Genomic DNA, 20,813 nt, shown 5'->3' on the forward strand with positions numbered 1-20,813 from the left:
CACCTCTCACCATCACATCTTTCTTCTCTGATTGCTCTCCCCCTCTTCCCCTTATCATCATTATCTGTTCTCTCCATGCTCTCCTCTCCTCTCTGTCATCACTTACCTTCACTAAAAATAAATGCATGCTGTTAAAGTGTGTGTGTGTGAGTTTGTGTTGATATTTGTGTATCTAATAGAATGTGACAGATAAGAAGTGACACATGTTGTGTTGTTGCGTGACTCATTAATGCTGGCATTGTCAAAGTGCCCCCACCCACAGTTGTAGTAGACGTTTGTAGTTTATATTTGTAGTAAATGTTACTTTGAGCTTTTAAAAACGTAAAGGAATATTGCACAATGTTTCAGTACCACTAAGCCTTTATTTCCTTTTGTACAAAAGGAAATATTTATCAAGTATTTTTGGAGGGTTTGAGGTCATGTGGTCTGTTACTGTACATAATCACACATACATTATCTCTTCATATCCATTTTAACTGGCAACAGAGAAAAACATTCAAAAATTCTGCAGATTAATTGATTTTATTGTTTAATTAAATCTAAATCCAGCACCACAGGTTCATTTTTAATTACAAACCTGCAAATTTAGCCTTTTCAACCTCATGTTTTTCTAAACAGTTTTCTCTTTCACATTTTAATTTTCTAGCAGGGCTTAAATGGTTTCTGCTAAACTATAATTTATTAGATGTGGTTATAATTTATCACATTCTTCTGCAGGATGAACGGATAATCAGTAAAAAGTATTATAAAAGGACAAACTGAATGTGTGTGTGATTGATTGATTGATTGATTGATTGATTGATTGATTGATTGGTAATTTATTTCAACATGTGAACAATATACAAGTACATTTAGAAAAGAAAATAAGAAAGAAAAAAAAATACTGTACAAATTACATACAAAAAAATTATTAATTTACATGTTGAAAGGGAGTGGCAAGAAGTAAACACTTATTTAATCCCACCCCTTTGCCATAAATTATCAGTTAATATTTAGTCAGCTTCCTTACTGATATAATTTGTAATAAAAATAGTGAACCATTTTCTGATATACTATATACTATAATATCACATCATGAGTTGTTTTTTTTTTTTGTTTTGTTTTTTTTAAATAGAGACATTCACTTAATTTAAATATTTTCCTTTTCTTTATAGTTCGAGAAGATCATATTTTTATAACTCTTTTTGAACAGTTTTGTTTGGACATTGCTTTAATTCCATATTCAGACTGTTCCATAGTTTCACTCCCTGAACAGAAACACAAAAGCCTTTTCTTGTCGTACGTACCTTCATTGTTTTGAAGTTACAAAAACCCCTTAAATTATAACTTCCTTCTTTCACAAAAAACATACTCTGAATATTACCTGGCAGTTCTTTATTTTTTGCTTTGAATAGAATTTGTGCTGTTTGGAATTTCACTAGATCGTCAATTTTCAATATTTCAGACTGCAAAAATAGTGAGTTTGTATGTTCCCTATAACCTGCATTGTGGATGATTCGAATTGCTTTTTTTTGAAGAGTAAAAAGTGAATTTAATGTGGTTTTATAGTTATTGCCCCAGACCTCTGCACAATAGCTTAAGTATGGTGAAACCAGTGAACAGTATAGAATATGAAGTGATGTTCTGTCGAATACCTGTTTTGCCTTGTTTAGTATTGCAATGCTACGTGATACGTGTGTGTGTGTGTGTATAAACAGAGCAGTTACTAGGTAGCTATAGCTTGACAACTCTATTTATAATACTGCCCATCTGTCTCTGTTACATTAGAAAATTAGTGTGCATGCATGTGTATTTGTGTGTGTGCACGCGCTGCTGTCTTGGCTCGCTGAACGCCGGACATCTGCCCTACTGTCACCATACCCAGTGACACACAGTTCAATACACACAAGAGTTCAGATCACGAGGCTGGACTGTGAGGACACTGTAGTAATTAGCGAAACTTGGAGACATCTGGTTGTTGATGTAAATGGATTTTATAATGACGTCACACTGGAGTAGTTGACATTCTTAAAGCCCCAAATGACTTTTTGACATCCCATAGTTATTGTTACGACTTATTCAAACCACCAGGCACCACAACCAACTACTTGAAGAGCAGCTCAGTCAGTGATGAAAAACACCACTGAGGATTTTCACAGTTTCTTATGACCTGATTCAGCTGTATGTTCAATGTGAAAACCTACTTTTGACTCAAATGCAGCATTTTATTTACTTAGAAAGAATTAATTTAATATCATTTTAATATTTTTTGTATTTTTTCTAAAGTTTATTTAAAATTTAAAACCTTTAACAAACTTAAAGGAATGTTTTACCTCAAGACATTGTAAGCGAGACAACAAATACATTACCTAAAAAGAAAGTATAAGAAAACCTCTGATAAAATCACGTTGTTTGAAAGTTTCAAGCTAGGCTTGTGCAGCTGGAGGGGAGAAAAACTGGATCCATTCAGAGGTCTCATGAGTGTTTTTGTTGTAAACGGTCTGGATGGTAGATAATATGGTACGCTATTTGTGATTTACATAAATTCTGTTGTTTGCAGCTACTTATTCTGTCACCTTTGCTTTCTTTTCCATTACCTACAATCTCTTCGATAAATTGTTATGGTGCCCGCTGCAGTGTTACATTTTGGCTACAGATGACTGTTTATTATAGAATCCAGTTCCAGTAAATCAAAGTGAAGATGATGCTTAACAGCTGAAGTAGCGGCAAGGAGCCAAAGGGGAGATAGGGCCGAAAGAAAGAAAGCATGAACAGAGAGAGGCAGAGGAGGAGGAGAAGTTGAAGCCTCACCTCTTTGGCCCAGTACTAGTGAGACACCGTGAGAAAATGTGTTATTGTTTGCTTTGAATTGTGTTAGGAGCTGCAGTGTGAATGTGAGCATGAATGGATGTCTGTCTCCATGTGTTAACCCTGCCATAGATGTGATCTGTCCAGGGGATCCATTGCCTCCTGTCCTTTGACAGCTGATAAGCCCCATGTGACCCTGATCTTGATACATATTTAAGAGGATGGATGGATTTATTAAAGTATACTTTACTCTGGAGACTTAGTATTGCACTCCTACAGAGTTGCCAATAAAAGCAAAACATCATTTCAAGTGAGATCCTGAATGGTACACTTCTTGCGTCTTTAATAATATGGGTCAAGCTAGTAATGCTGAGTACTACAGTTGCCACAGTGTTGGTAGGTTCAGATTTCTGTGTCCTCCTTATCTGATAAAGACTCATGGCTTTTAAACCCCATTGCCTCTTTAACAGGGTTTAGGTTATAATGTCATAAAGCCAGTGTAACTGTATACCATTTTAATCTTCCATCCCTTATCTCACACTTTAGTGGCTGATCTTGTAGTCTTGAGAGTTTCAGAGTCTCTGTGTAAGTCATTGAACAATAACTGGCTAATTTAAATGTTGCTTATTTCCAGTGTGTGTCTCTGTGTGCCATGTTAGCTTTGCATGTGCCTGTTATGACGAGGAGGGGAAACGGGGACTTAAAACATTGTGTGAACAGTGTTAATTGGGGTGTTTACAGCCAGCTCCCTGCTGTTTTCCAAAAAGCTAGGTTTTTTTTTTCTTTTTGAACATGAATCATTTGTTACCGAGATGGACCAGGAAACTGGCGACTTGGAACGCTCATTTTGCAAACAGCCATGGGATATCCATCTGGGACAGAGAGCTGATTGATTTAATCAATCACAGCGTTCAGTGTGCTATAATAATTTGTGTGTACACCAGTCAGGAATGCCTTGAGGGATTTTCATTATATCTGGCACAAATGACCACTCGGATTCAAGGATGAAGCCATTAAAATTTGGTATTTAAAGGTGAAGGTCACTTTGACCTCATAAAACCACAACTGAAGAATCCATTCAGTGTTATCACAGCATTTCAGGATACGTTAAAATGATTAAGTGTTTGGGAATTTTATATCCAAAAGGTCAAAGGTCAAGTCTGGATAGGCATGGATATGAAATGCGGTTTGAATGGTTGCTGTGGGCGTAAAACTGGGAGGTGGTATTTTTGTTACTATTTGGTCAGAGAAGTCTTGGCGTGTTGATTTGCTCCAGGATGATGGTGTTTATCACAAGTCTCAAAGCTGGGATTATCAGCTTCCATTGAAACATGGTCTGGTATTAGTGGATCCAGTTCTTTTCAGCAAAACACTTCCTTTTCAATCTGCACAGCACAGCAACTATAAACATTGAAGAGAGCGCGTGCATGGAAGCAAAGTTGATCCAGGCTGATCATTTTTGTGGTTTCTTTCAGCCAGTCTCGAAAATGAACGTCAGATTAATTCATGCAAAAATGACTTCAGTGATCATGTTCATCATTCCAGTATAACTATTATCAAGAATCAGTGTAAAGATAAAGAAGATGAACAACAAATGTAGAATTTAAGAAACAATCTTTTAGCAACAGTTTGTGTGTGTTAATGTACTCTGCAACCTCTGATTGAAAGGAGACTACAGCTGTGGTTTTGTTTCCTGCTGAGACCGTGTGCATGTGTGGGGTATGGATCTCGTTACCTAAGGTGCCCAGATATTAAATCATACTCACGCGCGCTCCTCGCAGCCTTCATATTGATTTATATTGACCCACGGTTGTGTGGTGGGCCGGTCGTTAAATTAACACACCGTTGGAGAAACTGATGACTCCACCAGACCACAAACTCAGCCAAGTGTGTGTGTGTGTGTGGGAATAAAGGGTGAGGACAAAGAAAGTGCTCACCTGAGGTCATGCTCCTTTTCCTCCACCCCCTCTTTCTGGATGAGTGGATTGCCCACAGAATGACTTCCAGACCAGAAAGCTCAGCTCATTTCTTAGCTGAAGGATTGAGGGAAACGTTCCGGCTCCTCTGGGGAAAACTGAGCACTTTTACCTGCGCATTCATCTTCAGCGCATGTTAGCATGCCACGTCCCATTTATAACGAGCAGGATAAGAGCTAAGTGTCCTGGATATGAGAAAGTGGAACATGAGGGCTGGGATGTGCTGATAGGAAGCAGCGTGTTTGCTGCTTAGTTTAACAAGCGCTCTATGTCTTTCTTTAAGTTTAGGATTAGAGAAGCTTGGATGGGCTCGGGATTGGATAAGCAGAAAAACGTGTGTGGTGGATGGATGTTACTTACCTATAAACCTTAAATATGTGAATCTAAGCAGCTGATTGGATCTTTGTTTTGCTAAAATATTAAAACTTCCTCTAGATCAGTGTATGCTGACCAACCCCCACCATTGGATATGAGTCGTCAACATAAAGGAATTTTTCCCAATAATTCTTTTAGATTATTTTATTTAAGCATCCATTCCAGTCCTGAAGAGGTAAAACACAACAAACAGCAAATATTAGAGAGATGTCAAACTAACATTTTGCTAGCAGAATATTCTTTTTTTGTCCCATAATCTTTTCAAAACGCCTCAAATTTCTGTTGCCACATCTTGAGGTTCACAACTCGAGGCTAGTAAATGTTAATGTAGAGTGCTGAATAAAACATTAGTGACTTGCAATTTAAAGACACAATCCCCAGAGCTTTATTTATCCCTCTTCTTGAGTGGGCGACAGTCTGTGAAGAAAATATTCCTCATTTTCCCCAGCAGCAGACTGTTAACGAGTTTAGCGCCTTTAATCTGATTTCCTCGATCCTGCCGATGCCGCCGCATCAGCACCTTAATTATCTTAATGGGAATAGCATGTTTAACAGTGAACATTTGTACCCAGTTTGGTTGCTTTTCAGGACGAGTGAACGCCCCATTCAGGCGTCTTTTTATTAAACTGCTCAGGCCAAGGAGCTCCACACATAGTTGCAGATTGCTGTGAATCAATCCTGAAAGAACAGAAGGAATATTTATTTATTTATTTTTTTTGGTTGTGACTTTGGGTGTTTTACTCAGTGCAACAATCCTCATGTGTGTGTTGAACAAAGTGGGATTTATTGTTTTTTTTCTCTTTCTCAGAGTTATTTATGTGTCTTTGTTCCATTATTGAACGCACCAGCTTTGCATAACTGGAACGCTTAATATTGTTTTTCACTGCAGCTTTTCACAGTAGGAAAATGCTTTTGATTTGAGATGCAACAGAATAAATCTAAGCTTATGAAAGGGTAAAAAAACCCTACAAACAAAATAACAAATCACCTCCATGATAACTGTTTAGATGACTTTTATTGGATAGAAAAATGACCAAAACGCATTGTTAAACAGGCATGAAACACGAATCGTTGTGCTATTTATCATCGTCAGCTTCGACTTTCACAGGGGGCAGAAAGAAAATAACGCATGTCCCTGACTGGTAAAATAAGAGTTAAAAATAGCCAATGATTGACTTTCACTCATTGAACTAGCTTCCTGTCCCCCTCCCACAGCAGATGGTTATCGTGGCAATAAAATGACTGTGGCAGTTGGCCAGTGAGCAGAGAGACAGGTAGCAGGAGAAACTGTGAAACTGCTGTGATAGATAAGAAAAGGAGAGAGAGAGATCGAAATTGAGCAATGTGAGAGGAGCTGAGCTATAGTAAGTGTGTGTGTGTGTGTGTGTGTGTGTGTGTCAGGATATTAGATCATATCGCAGCAGGACGAGTCCTGTCTGATCTCAACATGCAAACATGAACTCCACTGTTAACTTCCTTTCCTTCAGGTCCTGTGTGTGTGTGTGTGTGTGTGTGTGTGTGTGTGTGTGTGTGTGTGTGTGTGTGTGTGTGTGTGTATTTTGTGTTCCATCCTGTTGAGAATCAAATGTCCTCACAAGGACGCACAGATGTACAGGGTGGTGGCATTTTTGGCAAAGGCCTTTGGGGTTATTTTAAGGTCAGGTGATGAGAGATTCAGGGCACAGAAAGAAAGAGTAAATATGAGTTGCATCATCATCAGCTAGTAGAGGAGAAAAATGTCCAAATTATTTATTGGATTGGACTTCAAATTACTGTCCTAAACGTTACAAAGCCCATCACTATATTCTACATAGATCGATTTGGTAGTTTTACGTTGTTACGGATGGCCTTCCTGACACAAACCCAAAGAGGATCTGTGTCTCCAGCTACACTATGGAGCCATTGCATATAAAGATCAAAACTCGTGTGGAAAATGTATACAGCAAACACTTTCCCCACTGGACAAATTGCCAGGCTTTTTAATGATATTTACTAATCTTTAAGACCCCTAAACTATTTGGTGTTATGAATATGAACACAGTGAATAGATCAAAAGAAAGGAGAGGATTTCTGCTTTCATACACAAAGTACCCCCCAGATATTTTATTGTATATTCATTCATTTGTTTTTAATCATCACCTGATTGTTTCTCATTCATTAAAAAAAGAACAAAACATCAACAGCAACAACAAAAAAAAACCCAGCTTAAAAATGAGAAAAGAGCATTTTTGTCAAAGAATAGCCGAGCTGCTCAGTGCATTCAGCTTAATTATGCCGTTCTGACATCTCAAAATTCAGCAGTTTGAATCAACTTAAGATATTATATCTGCTTCATTTCTCATGAAATAACAAGGAAACAGGCACACCTGGCCATCAAACTGTTTGTCAATTGTCTGATTAATTGTGAGTCCAATTAAATGTGGGACTGTGTCTAAAAATTGCTGGTATGACCAATTTGTTTAGTAAACTCCTCCTTGAATTAAAACTGAAAGTCTGTACTTCAATCACATCTTGATTGTTGGATTTAAACCCCTCAGTGGTGATGTGCAGGTGTTGTTTTCCAAGAAAGAACACATCCAGAGTAGAAATGCTTCATGCTGTCAATAAGAGACGTTGGTAATGGTAAATGCTAACAATGCTAACAATGCTGATGCTAATTTGCTATTCATGATTAATTTTTTGGATTGCAGAACTTAAGAAGTATAACCCAAAACTTTTGCTTCCATATCCAAGAGTAAATCAAAAACATGTAAAGTTGCGACCCTGTCAACCTTGAGTAAAACCTCATTGACATAAATGGCTTTGGTAAATAGTGCACATAGAACCTTTGAGACCTTTTTAGCTCATTTCATATTCTGAACCATTAAAATTCCACTTCAGAAACCGTCATCTTTCCAGTTTTGTGCTTTTTGGTCAGTGTTTCAATGTTCAGTTTTCTGTGAAACATGAAAGTCTGATGTGTTGCTACCAAGTTAATGTGCGTTAAGTGCAGAGAAGCAGATCAGGAACACCCAGCGTCTGCAGAGGAGTTATATGGCTGTGACTCAGAGAAACATTCGGACGAGGCGTTGCTCGACCATGTAATTTATTTCACAACAGTGTGTCATCAGGCTGAAGGTCGAAGCTTTGAGTTGTAATGTGGAGGTCCAAGTGAGTCCTCACAAATATAGTAATTGGAGCACATTGAAGGTGCAGCAGCAGAACATATTTGAGCTTTTCCACCCACTCTGTTTGCTGAGCTTATACATCATGCTGTGTGTGTGAACACACACACACACACACACACGTATACACTCGCATGCACAAATTAGGTCGAGTGGGTTGCTGATTAGGCTGTGGTGATTTGGCACAATCACTACAATTTGTGTTATTAATTTAAGAGTTACCACATGTCACACACCTGAGTCAACACAAGCATGCATACATTTTTAACAAAAACGCTGAAAGGTGCAGATCAATGCATGCGTACAAGCGGACACACACATGCACATCCACACTTGCTCACAGTTGACACGATTTACTTGAATCCATTAAAGCTGAATTTACATAATACTGTCTCTGCTTAACTGCCTCTGCAGGGACACACACACACACACACACACACACACACACACACACACACACACACACACACACACACACACACACACACACACGACAGTAGTTTTTGTGTAGTGGCTGCTGCAAGGTCATCAACACTGCAGTATACATGCATGTGTGTGTGTGTGTGTGTGTGTGTGTGTGTGTGTGTGTGTGTGTGTGTGTGTGTGTGTGTGTTCTTCCCTGCAGGCTGAACACACATTATTGCTCTAATTAAGACACTCTGTCTCCGTATGTGCTGGTCTGAGATCAGCTGTCAGGTGCCAGCTGGCTGTGATATTTATGGTCCGAGGTTTCAACAAAAGCTGCTCTCAGACCAGCTGAAGTCTGCAAGCAAAATTGTTGATCTAGCTGTTGCTTTGGATGACTGGTGCTCATGTTGCACTGCGATTTTCTGTGATGTTATTCGTCTCAAATTGGTCTCACGCTGTTGAATTTGTCATTTCTGAAGACTAAAGGTCATAATTTATACTTGCACTCATACATATACTTGCAGTATATGTGATGTATATTTTTTGATGCCTAAAACGAATAACATAGTGTGGGTGGCCCAAAACTTGTCATGTTTTTGACTAAATCTCGCTGTGTGTGTCATGTTCAGCTGACATTTAGCTAGTAAGAGAGATGTTTAACCTACCACTTTCACCCTCCTCTGTCTGTGTCCCAGTCATAAAGGTTTTCATTTCAAAATGTATGTTTAAAAGAAAAAGGAAAAACAGAAACTAGTAATATTAAACTATTGTCACACCTTATTAACTGCATCCAGAGGGAGATGGTGGTTTATAAAAGATTAGATTATAGCCAATCTACAAATGGTAAATGGCCTGTATTTGTAGCGCCTTACTAGTTCTTAAGGACCCCAAAGCGCTTTACACATCCAGTCATCCACCCATTCACACACTGGTGATGGCAAGCTACGTTGTAGCCACAGCCACCCTGGGGCGCACTGACAGAGGCGAGGCTGCCGGACACTGGCGCCACCGCGCCCTCTGACCACCACCAGTAGGCAACGGGTGAAGTGTCTTGCCCAAGGACACAACGACCAAGACTGTCCAAGCCGGGGCTCGAACCGGCAACCTTCCGATTACAAGGCGAACTCCCAACTCTTGAGCCACAATACAACACATGCATTTCATAGTTTTGCAAATATCTAATTACCCAATCACATTGCAGCAGCAGTTTTATGCAGTTACACATGGATTGAGGAAGAAAGCTGATTTAATTTACGTTGAGCATGGCATGGTTGTTGGTGCCAGACAAACTGGTACGATTATTTCGTAAACTACTGGTCTACTGGGAATTCTCCACACAGCCATCTCTAGTTTACAGAGAAAAAGAGAAAATATTCAGGGAGTGTGTTCAAAAATGCCCTTTTTGATGTCAGAGGAGAGTAGTCAAACTTTGAGCTGATAGGAAGGTAACAGGAACTCAAATATCCACTTGTTACAATCAGGTTATCAAACCTTGAAGCAGATGGACTACAGGAGCAGACGACCACACCTGGTCCTACTTGTATCAGCTAAGAACAGGAAATCTTGGCTACAGTTATCACAGCAACAGAGGATCAGAAAACCTCGCCTGGTTTGATGAATCATTCAGATGTTAAGATCTGCAGCAACTATGTGATGCTATCATGTCAACACAGACCACAATCTCTGTGGAATGTTCCAGCACACTGTTGAATGTATGCTGGCTGTAAAGGCAAAATACTAGCAGGGTGTAACTAATGAAGTGGCTGGTGAGTGTATGTTTGACAAGAAATGGAGAAAGGTGTAAAATGCACTCCAGCTAAAGTTTCTTTCCGTTTTCTCTCTTTTCTCCTTTGATCTACCTTTTGTGGATTAAGTCCAGCTGTATAATATTTGCTGCCTCTGGTTTCAGGAGATTGTGATGGAATATATGTCTCTGGTTGTTTCTGCAGTGCTGTTCTCCCGTTTGTTCAGAGCAAATGAATTATGTTTAAAAAATGTGTAAATGTTTTCTAGGAAGTGAGACGTCTTTTTGTTTTTCTTTCTGCTGCAGCTTGTGGCCTAATTACATCATAACCAGTGTCACAACAAGCATTTACAAGTATTTAAAAAAGAAATAAAAGAAAAGTTCTAATTAAATGTAACATGTCTAATGTGAATATTATTAGAGGCTTTGAAATCCTAGAAAGAGGACATCGTTTTTAGCTTTAAATCCAAATGCTCTCAGTATGTTTTAATGTGGAAAACCACATTAGATGAAACAGTGCTTCTGTTGGCCCATCTGTTTCAGCTCAGCACTTTAACAGTTTTTTTGTGTGTTTAATGCTGCTTTAAGTCCACATGAATGAAGTCCATTAGAGCTGTTGCTGAAAATGGCTGTATGTGTTTCCAGGTCTGACGACAGAGGGCCTGTATCGCGTCAGTGGGAACAAGACAGACCAGGACAACATTCAGAAACAGTTTGATCAAGGTAAAACACTCATCTGCACAGACACATGCTTGTAGTAGTAGTAGTAGACCTATGAATACATATTTAACTATTAATAAATCGGAAGAAAGAGCGTGCATAGCTGGATTTTCAAAGCACGGAGGCAAACAGTCTTTATTAGTTTCACAGAATGTGTTTCAAAATTATTTCCCCATAAACTTAAATTGTGCCGTTATAAGAACCTGGGAGTTCTTTGGAAAACATTTCCAGAATCAAGCAGCGCATGTGCGATGTGTGCAATATATTTAACCCACAGAGAAAACTCCAAAAGACCGATTCCAAACCTGACCACGCAGCAGAAGTGCTTAAAGAGAAACACATGCCCTGTGGAGTACCGTCGAAACTGCTCATGATGGTTGGGGAGCTGCCAAACGGGCTGTTAGTATAAATAAAGTCACCACAGGCAGAAATCACCAGCACATGGTCAGCAGCGTCAGGCATTTTACAGCCAGGTGCTGAAATATGGAGACTTGACTGAGATGAAGCGTGCGATGATTATTGAATCATTTCTGCATTTCTTATGTTTTTTCCTGCGTTATGTTTCTTCTGGTTCAGGAGAAGAGCTCGAGCATATTCTTGGTTATTCTATGATTAATGAGTAACGTTAAAGTCCAGTGGTAATGTAAATGTTGTATATAGCTGATATCCATTTAAGATGACGTGTATCTACTAGGAGGCTGAGGCTCTGGTGGCTGCCACCATTTTTTTGTTTTGAGATTCCTTCCTTTGCTCACCTCCTTCACTCGACTCCTCCTTTCCTACCCTGTCCTTCCTAAATTCATTTGTGCATTTCCTGTTGTTTATATCCCTCCGTTGCTCAATGCTCTCCATTTCCTTCAAGTGTTTCTAGCTCAGAGTGTTTGTCAGCATGCGTTCAGATTCACTGTGACAGCTGTCGTGTTACCTTAGGGCTCTGTCCTCTTTCTCACCATTTCTCCTCCCTCCTAATGTCATTTGGCTGTTGCCGAGTGTCACAACAGCAAGCAAGCATTTTTCTTTCTCCACGTATCTCCTTTGAACTGTCATTAGAGTATTTTTACCCTGTGTTAATGAGAAAGCTGATTGATTTGGACCCAACACACTTTTTTTTCCTCCTCTGATTTGTGAATGAAACAGAAAGTAAAACGTGATGGAGCTGAAGCATCCGTTCTCCCTCATCAGAAATAACAGAGCAAGAAAAAGCTTTCACGAGCTGGCTGTGTATTCTGTTCCAGTCCTGCTGCTCCATCAGAGAAACACTCGGCCCTCTGTGCCTCCAGACACACTCATGATAACCTCTGTTAGCTGTGATCAGAGAGGAGCTCTGTTCTCCTGCTCAGACACAAAAACTGAGCTGTGGGCCTCACTGCTGCATCACCACAACTGACAGGCTCTTTAATATCCTTTCAAACTGAAACATTGACCCAGCAAAATCCTGTTTGACTCGTATGTGAGGACACGAGTGCAGGTTATTGGTCCCAGATCCACAAATCTGCTCCACACTCAGGCTTAACATGCATATAAACAGGCTTACACATCTGTGTGGCTGCAAGTGTCTCTGGGATGTAATTTTGCCATCTGTTCCCCCTAAACATTGAATGTGTAGCCATAGATGTCCAGATGACCTCCCTCCATTTCAAACAATGGTCATCTAGTCCAGAAAAACAGTTCGTATCGAGTTGGTGTCATTGCTAAGCTTAAAAGCTGAGTGTTCAAAGGAAGGATACTTTGGTTAACTAATAACAAGCTGCTAGCACATCTTGTTTTTTAGCATTCTTTAACAGACGGCGAAACATGAAGATCATCATAGCCAGCTGCTCTGAAATACTCAAATAAATGCCTCTCATTGTCTTCTACCCATTTGTCACATAACATGTTACATATTTATTTTCATGCTTTGCAGTGCAGAAGTATGCTACGTATTAATTTGTATTTGAAGTGACTTACTAAAATGTTATTGCACGAATAGTCTTTCGTTAAAGCAAAAACACCAATACACCTTTTCAGGTTCATATATGTACACTGGTAATGTTGTGCTGACCCGAGACTGTGGGATTGATCTTGAGCAGCTTGCAATGATGACAGGTGAAGTATCCATTAGCAACGTCTGGCAGATGGGTACTAAGGTCAGCTAATCTCAGGCGATTGAATCAACAACCAGTTCCACTTAAAAAATAAAGTAATAACATTGACTGACATGTGACAGGGTGATAAATACAGGTTATCTAACCATAGTCTTACTTCAGCAATCAGTTGGTCGCTACCATGCAGTCCCTCTACCACTTTTTAAATTACAATATTTTAATAGGTTATAATGGATTTTTACTCCAGTGATGCCAGATACTGTTGTTGGTTTTGCTCGTAATCATGAACAGTTTCCCTTCCAGAAAAACAACAAGTTATGCCACACGTGAATAAATTTGAATGACATTACATTCGAGGGAACTAGATCAGAAATTTATAATAAGATATTGTCAGACATGCATATTTAAATGACATTGCATTGTATATGGAGGTGCTTTGCTGTTTCCCTTTATTGTGTAGAAAAGATCAAATGGGAAGGATGTGATTTATACTTTCTAAGAACAGGGCTGGAGAACTGTGTTGGAAGTTTTCTGTGCAGAAAAATGTAATTTGATGCTACAACAGCAAAAAAAAAGAACAAATGTGCCGAGCGCAGTGACAAATGGTTTAAGGAGAGTGCTTTAATGGTTTGTGAAGTCCTAAAGGGAGACTTTAGAGGACAGTGAGTTTGAACGTATTAACCAGAAGCTGCGTGTGGGTGGAGTTGTTTTGCTGTTTTCCTGTTTGTGATGCAGAGGATGAAATGAATGCTACAGAACAAGCTTCAGAAACAGAGTGACCTTGCGAATCTGCTGTTGAGCCTCTTTTCTCTCTCTCTCCCTCTCCCTGTAGATCACAGTATTGACTTTGTGGCGATGGATGTGGCGGTGAATGCCGTTGCCGGAGCGCTGAAGGCTTTCTTTGCTGACCTGCCCGATCCGCTGATCCCCTACAGCCTGCACCCAGAGCTGGTGGAGGCCGCAAGTAAGAATGAACACACACCCGAGTTGTGAACTGTAATTTTGTAAGCCCTGATAGCAAAAACACCCAGACAAACACATTAAAAACTTGGTGCAACTTTTAAGTTAGAGGAATTGTTAAACACGTAGGAAATTATGTAATTATGTTAAACAGAGTCAAAATAGTGAATGGAGGGTTATGTTCACTGGGCGGCAGCATGCTGGAATATTCCTTTACCCGCTTACAACTCAAATGTGATACATTAGAGTAAAATGACACCATAGCCTCAAAATAAACAAGAAGCACTCTACCTACACCCCTAAAAAGTTTGATCAGCATTGCTTCAAACTTTTGAGTTATTGTGCTGTTGCCAATAACATAAAGTCGTACCACGGTAAAGGCAGGCATGCAGTTAAAAAATGAAGACGTTAAGAGGAGACTGGAGAAACACCCTTTAACCATGGCCTGCAAAATTAAATTGCTAAATATCAGTATCGGCCTTAACAGTCCTCAGTCCAATCAGTCAGGCTCTACTTTTAACCTCTTGTCTGCTGTAGCAGCTGCCCTTAACGCTGCAGAAGTTTAGTTGTGTTTCCACATGCTCAGAGCTTTGAGTCACATCATTCACTTTTAAGAGGCTTTTTCAGGCCTAGGATGCTGTCAGACATCCTGTGTATGTGTGTGTGTGTCGCTTGTGTGTCTATAATGCTGAAACCATCAGGCTGACTCCAGCAGATTAACGAGCCAAAATTAGACACAAGGAGAACTGTAAAAAGTCTCATAGACTGACAGAAGAAGAAATATGGAGGGTGGTGCTGGTTTTTCTTCTCTAGAAAATGACTCGTACAGAGCAGGAACCAGGGCTTCTGGTCAGCATCTCTCATGGGAAACTTCAGGATTTATATACAAATTAATGACCAGAAAAATAACTGATAGTTGTTAAAGGAATCGTTTAAATCAGCTCTTCTTCTCTGACTTTCTCTTTCTATCTTTTTGCTCCTTACGTGACCAAGGTCTAGTTTGAGGTGCCTCTTTCCTGTCGGTTTCTTTAAACTTGGAGCAGTTAAACACGACAGTGTTTCCATCAGGAGGGTAACCAACTTGTCGAGCAGGTTTGACACCAGTGCACTTATCCTGGAGCCTGAATCAGGCTTTTGTTGTTGCTGGTTTCAGGTCATGTTGAATAGATGTGATAACAGAGTGAATCAAGACACATGGAAAAGTTCCAAACATTGTAATCAGAGAAGGAAAAAGAAGACTGTGAACATAAACAATGCCATACAATACATATACCTGTAAATAAGCACTTCGCCTTTGCAGTTTTGCCTGGATCAGCTTCAAGCTGCTGCACTAATTTCTCATTTAAGGGAAACTGTGTTAGTTTTTCTAGTCAGTTCTAAAGTTGATTTAGGCTTTCTGCCTTTTCTGTTCAGCATATTTTTAATAATCCTTTTATTTATTCCGTAACAACAATAACAACGACAATAGCTTCCTGGAGCAGCAGGGTCTTTTCCCGATGGGGATCATCAAAGCTTCGCCTAAACACACGTGCACACTGAGCTTTATCGCCTTATTGAACCAAATACATTGTGAGATGCTGTCAGGCTGATATATATTTAATAAAAGCTGGAGTCGGTCGTTATATCGGTCCCGTGGTGTACTGTGTCGAGCTGTGACTGCATTCGTTTAACGACCTTTAACCTCTTCCAGCCATTAGAGGGTCAAAGGCTCCCGTTGGCTCCTCGTTAGGATGATTGATGGCGTGCAGGATGAATAAATCTGTGCATTGGTACACGTTGGCCTTTACGTTTGTGTCTACAAATATAAACGGCGTCCTGCTGGTCCTGGAATGTCTGGAATATCCTGGAGAATATTCCAGATAGGAAAGGCAGGGGTTTTGTTGAAGCGGCCTTGTTATGACAATCCAAAGGTAGAAGCTCTTATTTCACATCTGCTCTTTAAATATTTAATAAGTAAGTGGAGCGTTTCAGCTCCATTGAGCATTCGCCCGCAGGAAAGTGATGCTTTCCCTGGAGAGGCTGTGGAATACTGAAGAATTTAACAGACAAATTACCTTCTAGGAATATAGCAGGATCTTTCTTGTTACTTGGTAATGTTTTGTTTTTTCCCTGATCAAATTTAACATTTAACTAAACCAAATAAGGGTCTGATGCTAAATCTGATTACTTAAAGTCACACTTTCCCAGACTCTTCTCTTTTAACGATATGCATCATGTAGCGAACAAACACACTGTGTCTTTCCACTTAGGAATTTTGTGGGAAAAGGCGAAGAAACGGGGCATCCTGAAGCCTAATGTTTAAGGCATACAGATGTTCTGTGTAGTTGTGTGTTCCAGCTGAGGACCTGTGCTATACGTCATCCCCCTTTTCTCTTCCTTTGTCTCCCGTCTACCCAAATGATTTATCAACATTTCCTCCTGCTGTGCAGAAGGGAAGTTCATTTGTAACCAGAGTTCTCAGGTTCTTCCTCTTTGGCATCCTATCAAAGAGTTTTTAGAAAATCACCATCGTCCTAATGAAACATTTTTTCACAAGTCCCTTTAATTGCAGTTTAATTTACTCAATAATAATAAATACTCTTGTTTGACATATTGTCAGAAAAACAAGCTTATTGCCTTACACTTTACGGTAATGATGCCTGATGATGAGTACAGTGAAAGACATGTTGTGATCCAGGGGAAGTCTTACAGCCTCACTAACATACACCCCTCAGGCTTCATATAGCACAGCCCTCGCAGTCTTATCAGTCTCTAAACTGTCATACGTTCTCAACTGATTGGTCTTATACTTGGTTATATAATAGCAATAATAATTTGTCTCTGTTTCTTTGAATTGCCATTGTTAATGACATGTCTTTGCAGACGAATCAGTTTGGCAGCTCTGTGGCGTGAACTTATCAGGTATCAGACAGATTGCTGATATTTGATTTCCTAATAGCAAATGAATCCGTAGATGCTTGTGCAGCTAATCAGTCCACAGTGACTGATCTTTTCAACTTTGCTGAAGTTAGAAAGACAAAAAATGAGGCGGAATCAGAAGAAGGAATTGATTGATACTGTGGAAAGTTCAGGAAATTCCTTCAAAAAGGAGGCTGGGGTTTGAAATCGCTTAAATTGCACATTGATCTAATAAATAAATGTGTGGTCCCTGCTGCATCTGATGATAAGCTTCTGTGACAGCTATGGTTAGTCATCAAACCTGTCTGGGTAATGAGACATAACATCTTGTAACAAATAATAGTTCAAGCAGGTGACAGTGAAGAATTATTGAACATATGGGAGGGAAACTGCTGCTGCCCAGTGTGTTTCTGCCCAGCTCTGTGCCTCAGTTATGATTACTGGCTCTTTAATCAGATGCTGTGTTTCTTTTTTTCTCCCCTGAAATCTGAACAGTTGAGAACAAATGTTTGTTTTCCTAATCTGCAAAGGCTGATCTGTTTCGTCTTAACCAGTGCACAGTCAGACCTTATACGGGGAAGGCTAGTTTTATTTCTGCCCACAAGGTTTAGTGTTGTTGTGTGTGTGGTTGCGTGTGCATTGTTTGTGCACAGCGTGGGAGCTGCTTTTGGCAGCGTTTCAGCCTTTTGTTTTCCATGGAGTATAATTTCCTTTCCCAAGAGAGACTGTGTGTAAAATGTAAAACGCTCTGTGTCTTTTCTCCCTCTGTGTGTGTGTGTGTGTGTGTGTGTGTGTGTGTGTGTGTGTGTGTGTGTGTTAGAAATCATGGACTACATGGAGCGTCTGCAGGCACTGCGGGAGATTGTGAAAAAGTTTCCTCCCGTCAACTACCAGGTCTTCAAATACATCATCACACACCTCAACAGGTAAAAATGAAAGGCAACACACACACACACACACATGCGTGCACAGAGTACATTCCCTCTTGTGTGTGTGATGTTCTTTATCCATGGTTTTTTTAAAGTGAAATGCTTGCAAGCTTCAAAGTCAAAATGCCTGTATACCTGTGGTGACAGTGAACGCATCGCTTAAACTTGAAAAGAGCCGCTTGCAGATATAATTTTAACTTCCTTTGAGTTGAGACCACAGCTGTACTTTGTAACTGCTGCAGCGACTGAATGCTAATTATTTCTTAGCAAATGTCTACATAGTTTGCAGATATAGAACGAGTGTAAATCACTCTGAAGTTTGATTTTGTGCCAAATATCGATCATGACTGACAGGACATGGTCAGAGATGACATCTAGTGAACGGCAGCGCTACAGTTAATGGATAAAACACACAGGAGTGAAATGTTTGTCTTCTCTGGTTCTGTGTTAGTTTTGTTGACATCCAGTGATCATTACTTAATTTGTTAGCTTTCACTGTTAATGTAGAGACAGCAGCAACATTTCTCTCAGAGCGTTGAGGTTCATTGGTCGTCGTGCAAGAGGAGTTTTGTATTTTTAGAGCTTCTTTATGGTTTGGTGTTTGTGGGCAAGACTTAAAAAAAGTTTCAAAGGGTCAGAGTCATATGAGAGGACCTGAACCTGAATTAAACAGCAGTGTTATCCTGTGACATAAATAAAGAGGGAAAATGTCCGACATGAAAACAACACCCATGACTAATATAAGAGGCGGACAAGGTGACCTAACATTAAGACATGAGATGAGAGACTATTACAGCCTGTAGCTGCAACACAGGGTGATGGTGAACAGACACAGACTGCAGAGCAGCTTTAAGAGGGACGGTTTTTCTACCAAGTGCTAAAATGAAGTCACCCTGAAGCTGGGCAACGACATGCAAATCCCAAAAATTAAGTTTGGGGAGGACACAAGTTGTGATGAATTGACAGTTTCTGCGACACAGACGGTTGAAAATTTAAAAAAGAGAAAATAAAGAACATGAAATTCACACAACATGAAGCAAAAGCTGCAAATAAGACATTAAACTAGGAATGCATCGATAAGTGCAGACATTCCTCATGCTGAGTGATGTCGTCACTCCATCACAGAACGTGGCTTTTATCCATGTCTCCAGCACCATTCGCTACACAGCACTAGTAAACCAGCAAATAATATCTTGAAGTTTAAAGGAACACTTCAGCTTAATGGAACAGCAGCTGTCAAAGTTTGAAACACACTAAGAAAGAAGTCGTTCTCTTAATAAGCACCGAGCTCCACTGACAAAAACAGGTTTTTTGCATTCGATTCTGTTCACAGCTGTACATTTCTCTGCTCCTGTGCCATTCGGTGCTCCTGTCAGCTCGGGAGCACGCCTGCTGCCATTTGCTGAAGATAGCACACTGACAGTGAGCGTGTACCTCACGTAACCCCACTTCAAACAAACCAGACTATCCCCCAAATGAGTGAAAAGCAGTGAAACGGCATAAATCATGTTAGAATGGTTTTACTAAATTTACTGAATATTGCAATAGCTCCTCACTAAGTAACTGAATACATTTAAATGTGATATAAGAGTCCCACATTGTTCCCACTTTATATAGAATATAGCAAAGTATGTGTTAATGTCATGGAGTGCTACAATCCCAGTGCATGGCTTTTGGTTCGTTGGTAATTTTGCACACAGGTACAATAACCAAGCAGAGTATGACAACTTTAAGACAAACCGTTATGCTTTTCCTTCTTTCCTGTCATCTATATGCTGTTTCAAACAAGCTCCACCCACTTATTGTTTAAACTTTCTGTTTATGAGCAGCAGTCAGTCGGAAGGAAGTTGGTTATTTAATTAATAAGGATTATTTTGAACTGTGAATCATGCTAAGCCACTCTAGAGTCCACGAATAAAAATATGGAGCCTGAAATGAACATCACGAGTCCACTTTACCTGACAAACCTTTATCTGCTTTCTTATGTCTTTAGCAGTTAAAGAATAAATAAAAAGTATTTTTCATTTCCTTACACACTGTCACCTTAGACCACCTGTTTTCTGGAGCTGTTGTTTCCAGTGTTGATTTAACTTTGAACCTTTTTATTTCCCCGCAGAGTGAGCCAGCATAGCAAAACAACCCTGATGACAGCCGACAATCTGTCCATCTGCTTCTGGCCCACGCTCATGCGGCCCGACTTCGAGAACAAGGACACGCTGTCGACCACCAAGCTGAACCAGGCCGTCATCGAGTCCTTCATTGTACAGAGCGACTACTTCTTCCACGGCGGCGAGGTGGCCGAGAGCTCCAGCAGCGAAGGGACACCGCCCCCGCACTGCCACAACATGGTGGAGGCCCTGCTGCCGCTGCAGCTGCCGCCCCCCCTGCAGCCACAGCAGATCCAGCACACCCTGCCCCCTGACCCGCTCATATAAGAGCCAGAGGAGCATGCTGGGAAGTGAAGTGGAGGGTGGTTGTTTGCCCGCGCTGCCAGCCGCTTACGGCCGACAATTGCAGGTCATCCTCTGCTCTACAAATAGCTGGCGGGCTCATAAAAATGGAAAATAAAACAACCTGGTTGCTGATTTTCGGGGGATTCATCAGCTGCTGTTTGTCATCGACTTGGAGGTGAATGAGCTTTGGGGGTTTAGAGGCGCATCGACCATTTGTTGGATCAAACCTAATCTGTGAGACCTGCTCATCCTGTGAGGAAAATCCTGGAATAGAGAATTACAATAGAGAATTACAACTGGAATAGAGAATTACAC

The 20,813-nt window shown here is 40.2% G+C and overlaps 1 protein-coding gene across 2 annotated transcripts in view; it reads left to right on the top strand.

The window, feature by feature from the left end:
• The window catches only part of arhgap5 (Rho GTPase activating protein 5), a 50,470-nt gene extending 29,692 nt beyond the window's left edge, over positions 1 to 20,778 (top strand). For both annotated transcript variants that reach the window (XM_085143217.1, XM_085143216.1), the window contains 4 exons: positions 11,100 to 11,177; positions 14,091 to 14,222; positions 17,937 to 18,042; positions 20,162 to 20,778. In XM_085143217.1, coding sequence (XP_084999343.1) covers positions 11,100 to 11,177; positions 14,091 to 14,222; positions 17,937 to 18,042; positions 20,162 to 20,480 — 635 coding nt within the window. In that variant the 3' untranslated portion in view covers positions 20,481 to 20,778. The remainder of the gene's footprint in view (positions 1 to 11,099; positions 11,178 to 14,090; positions 14,223 to 17,936; positions 18,043 to 20,161) is intronic.
• The last annotated feature ends 35 nt before the right edge of the window (positions 20,779 to 20,813 follow it).

Source organism: Neolamprologus multifasciatus, chromosome 19 (genome assembly GCF_963576455.1).
Source record: "Neolamprologus multifasciatus chromosome 19, fNeoMul1.2, whole genome shotgun sequence".
NCBI classification, from domain to species: domain Eukaryota; kingdom Metazoa; phylum Chordata; class Actinopteri; order Cichliformes; family Cichlidae; genus Neolamprologus; species Neolamprologus multifasciatus.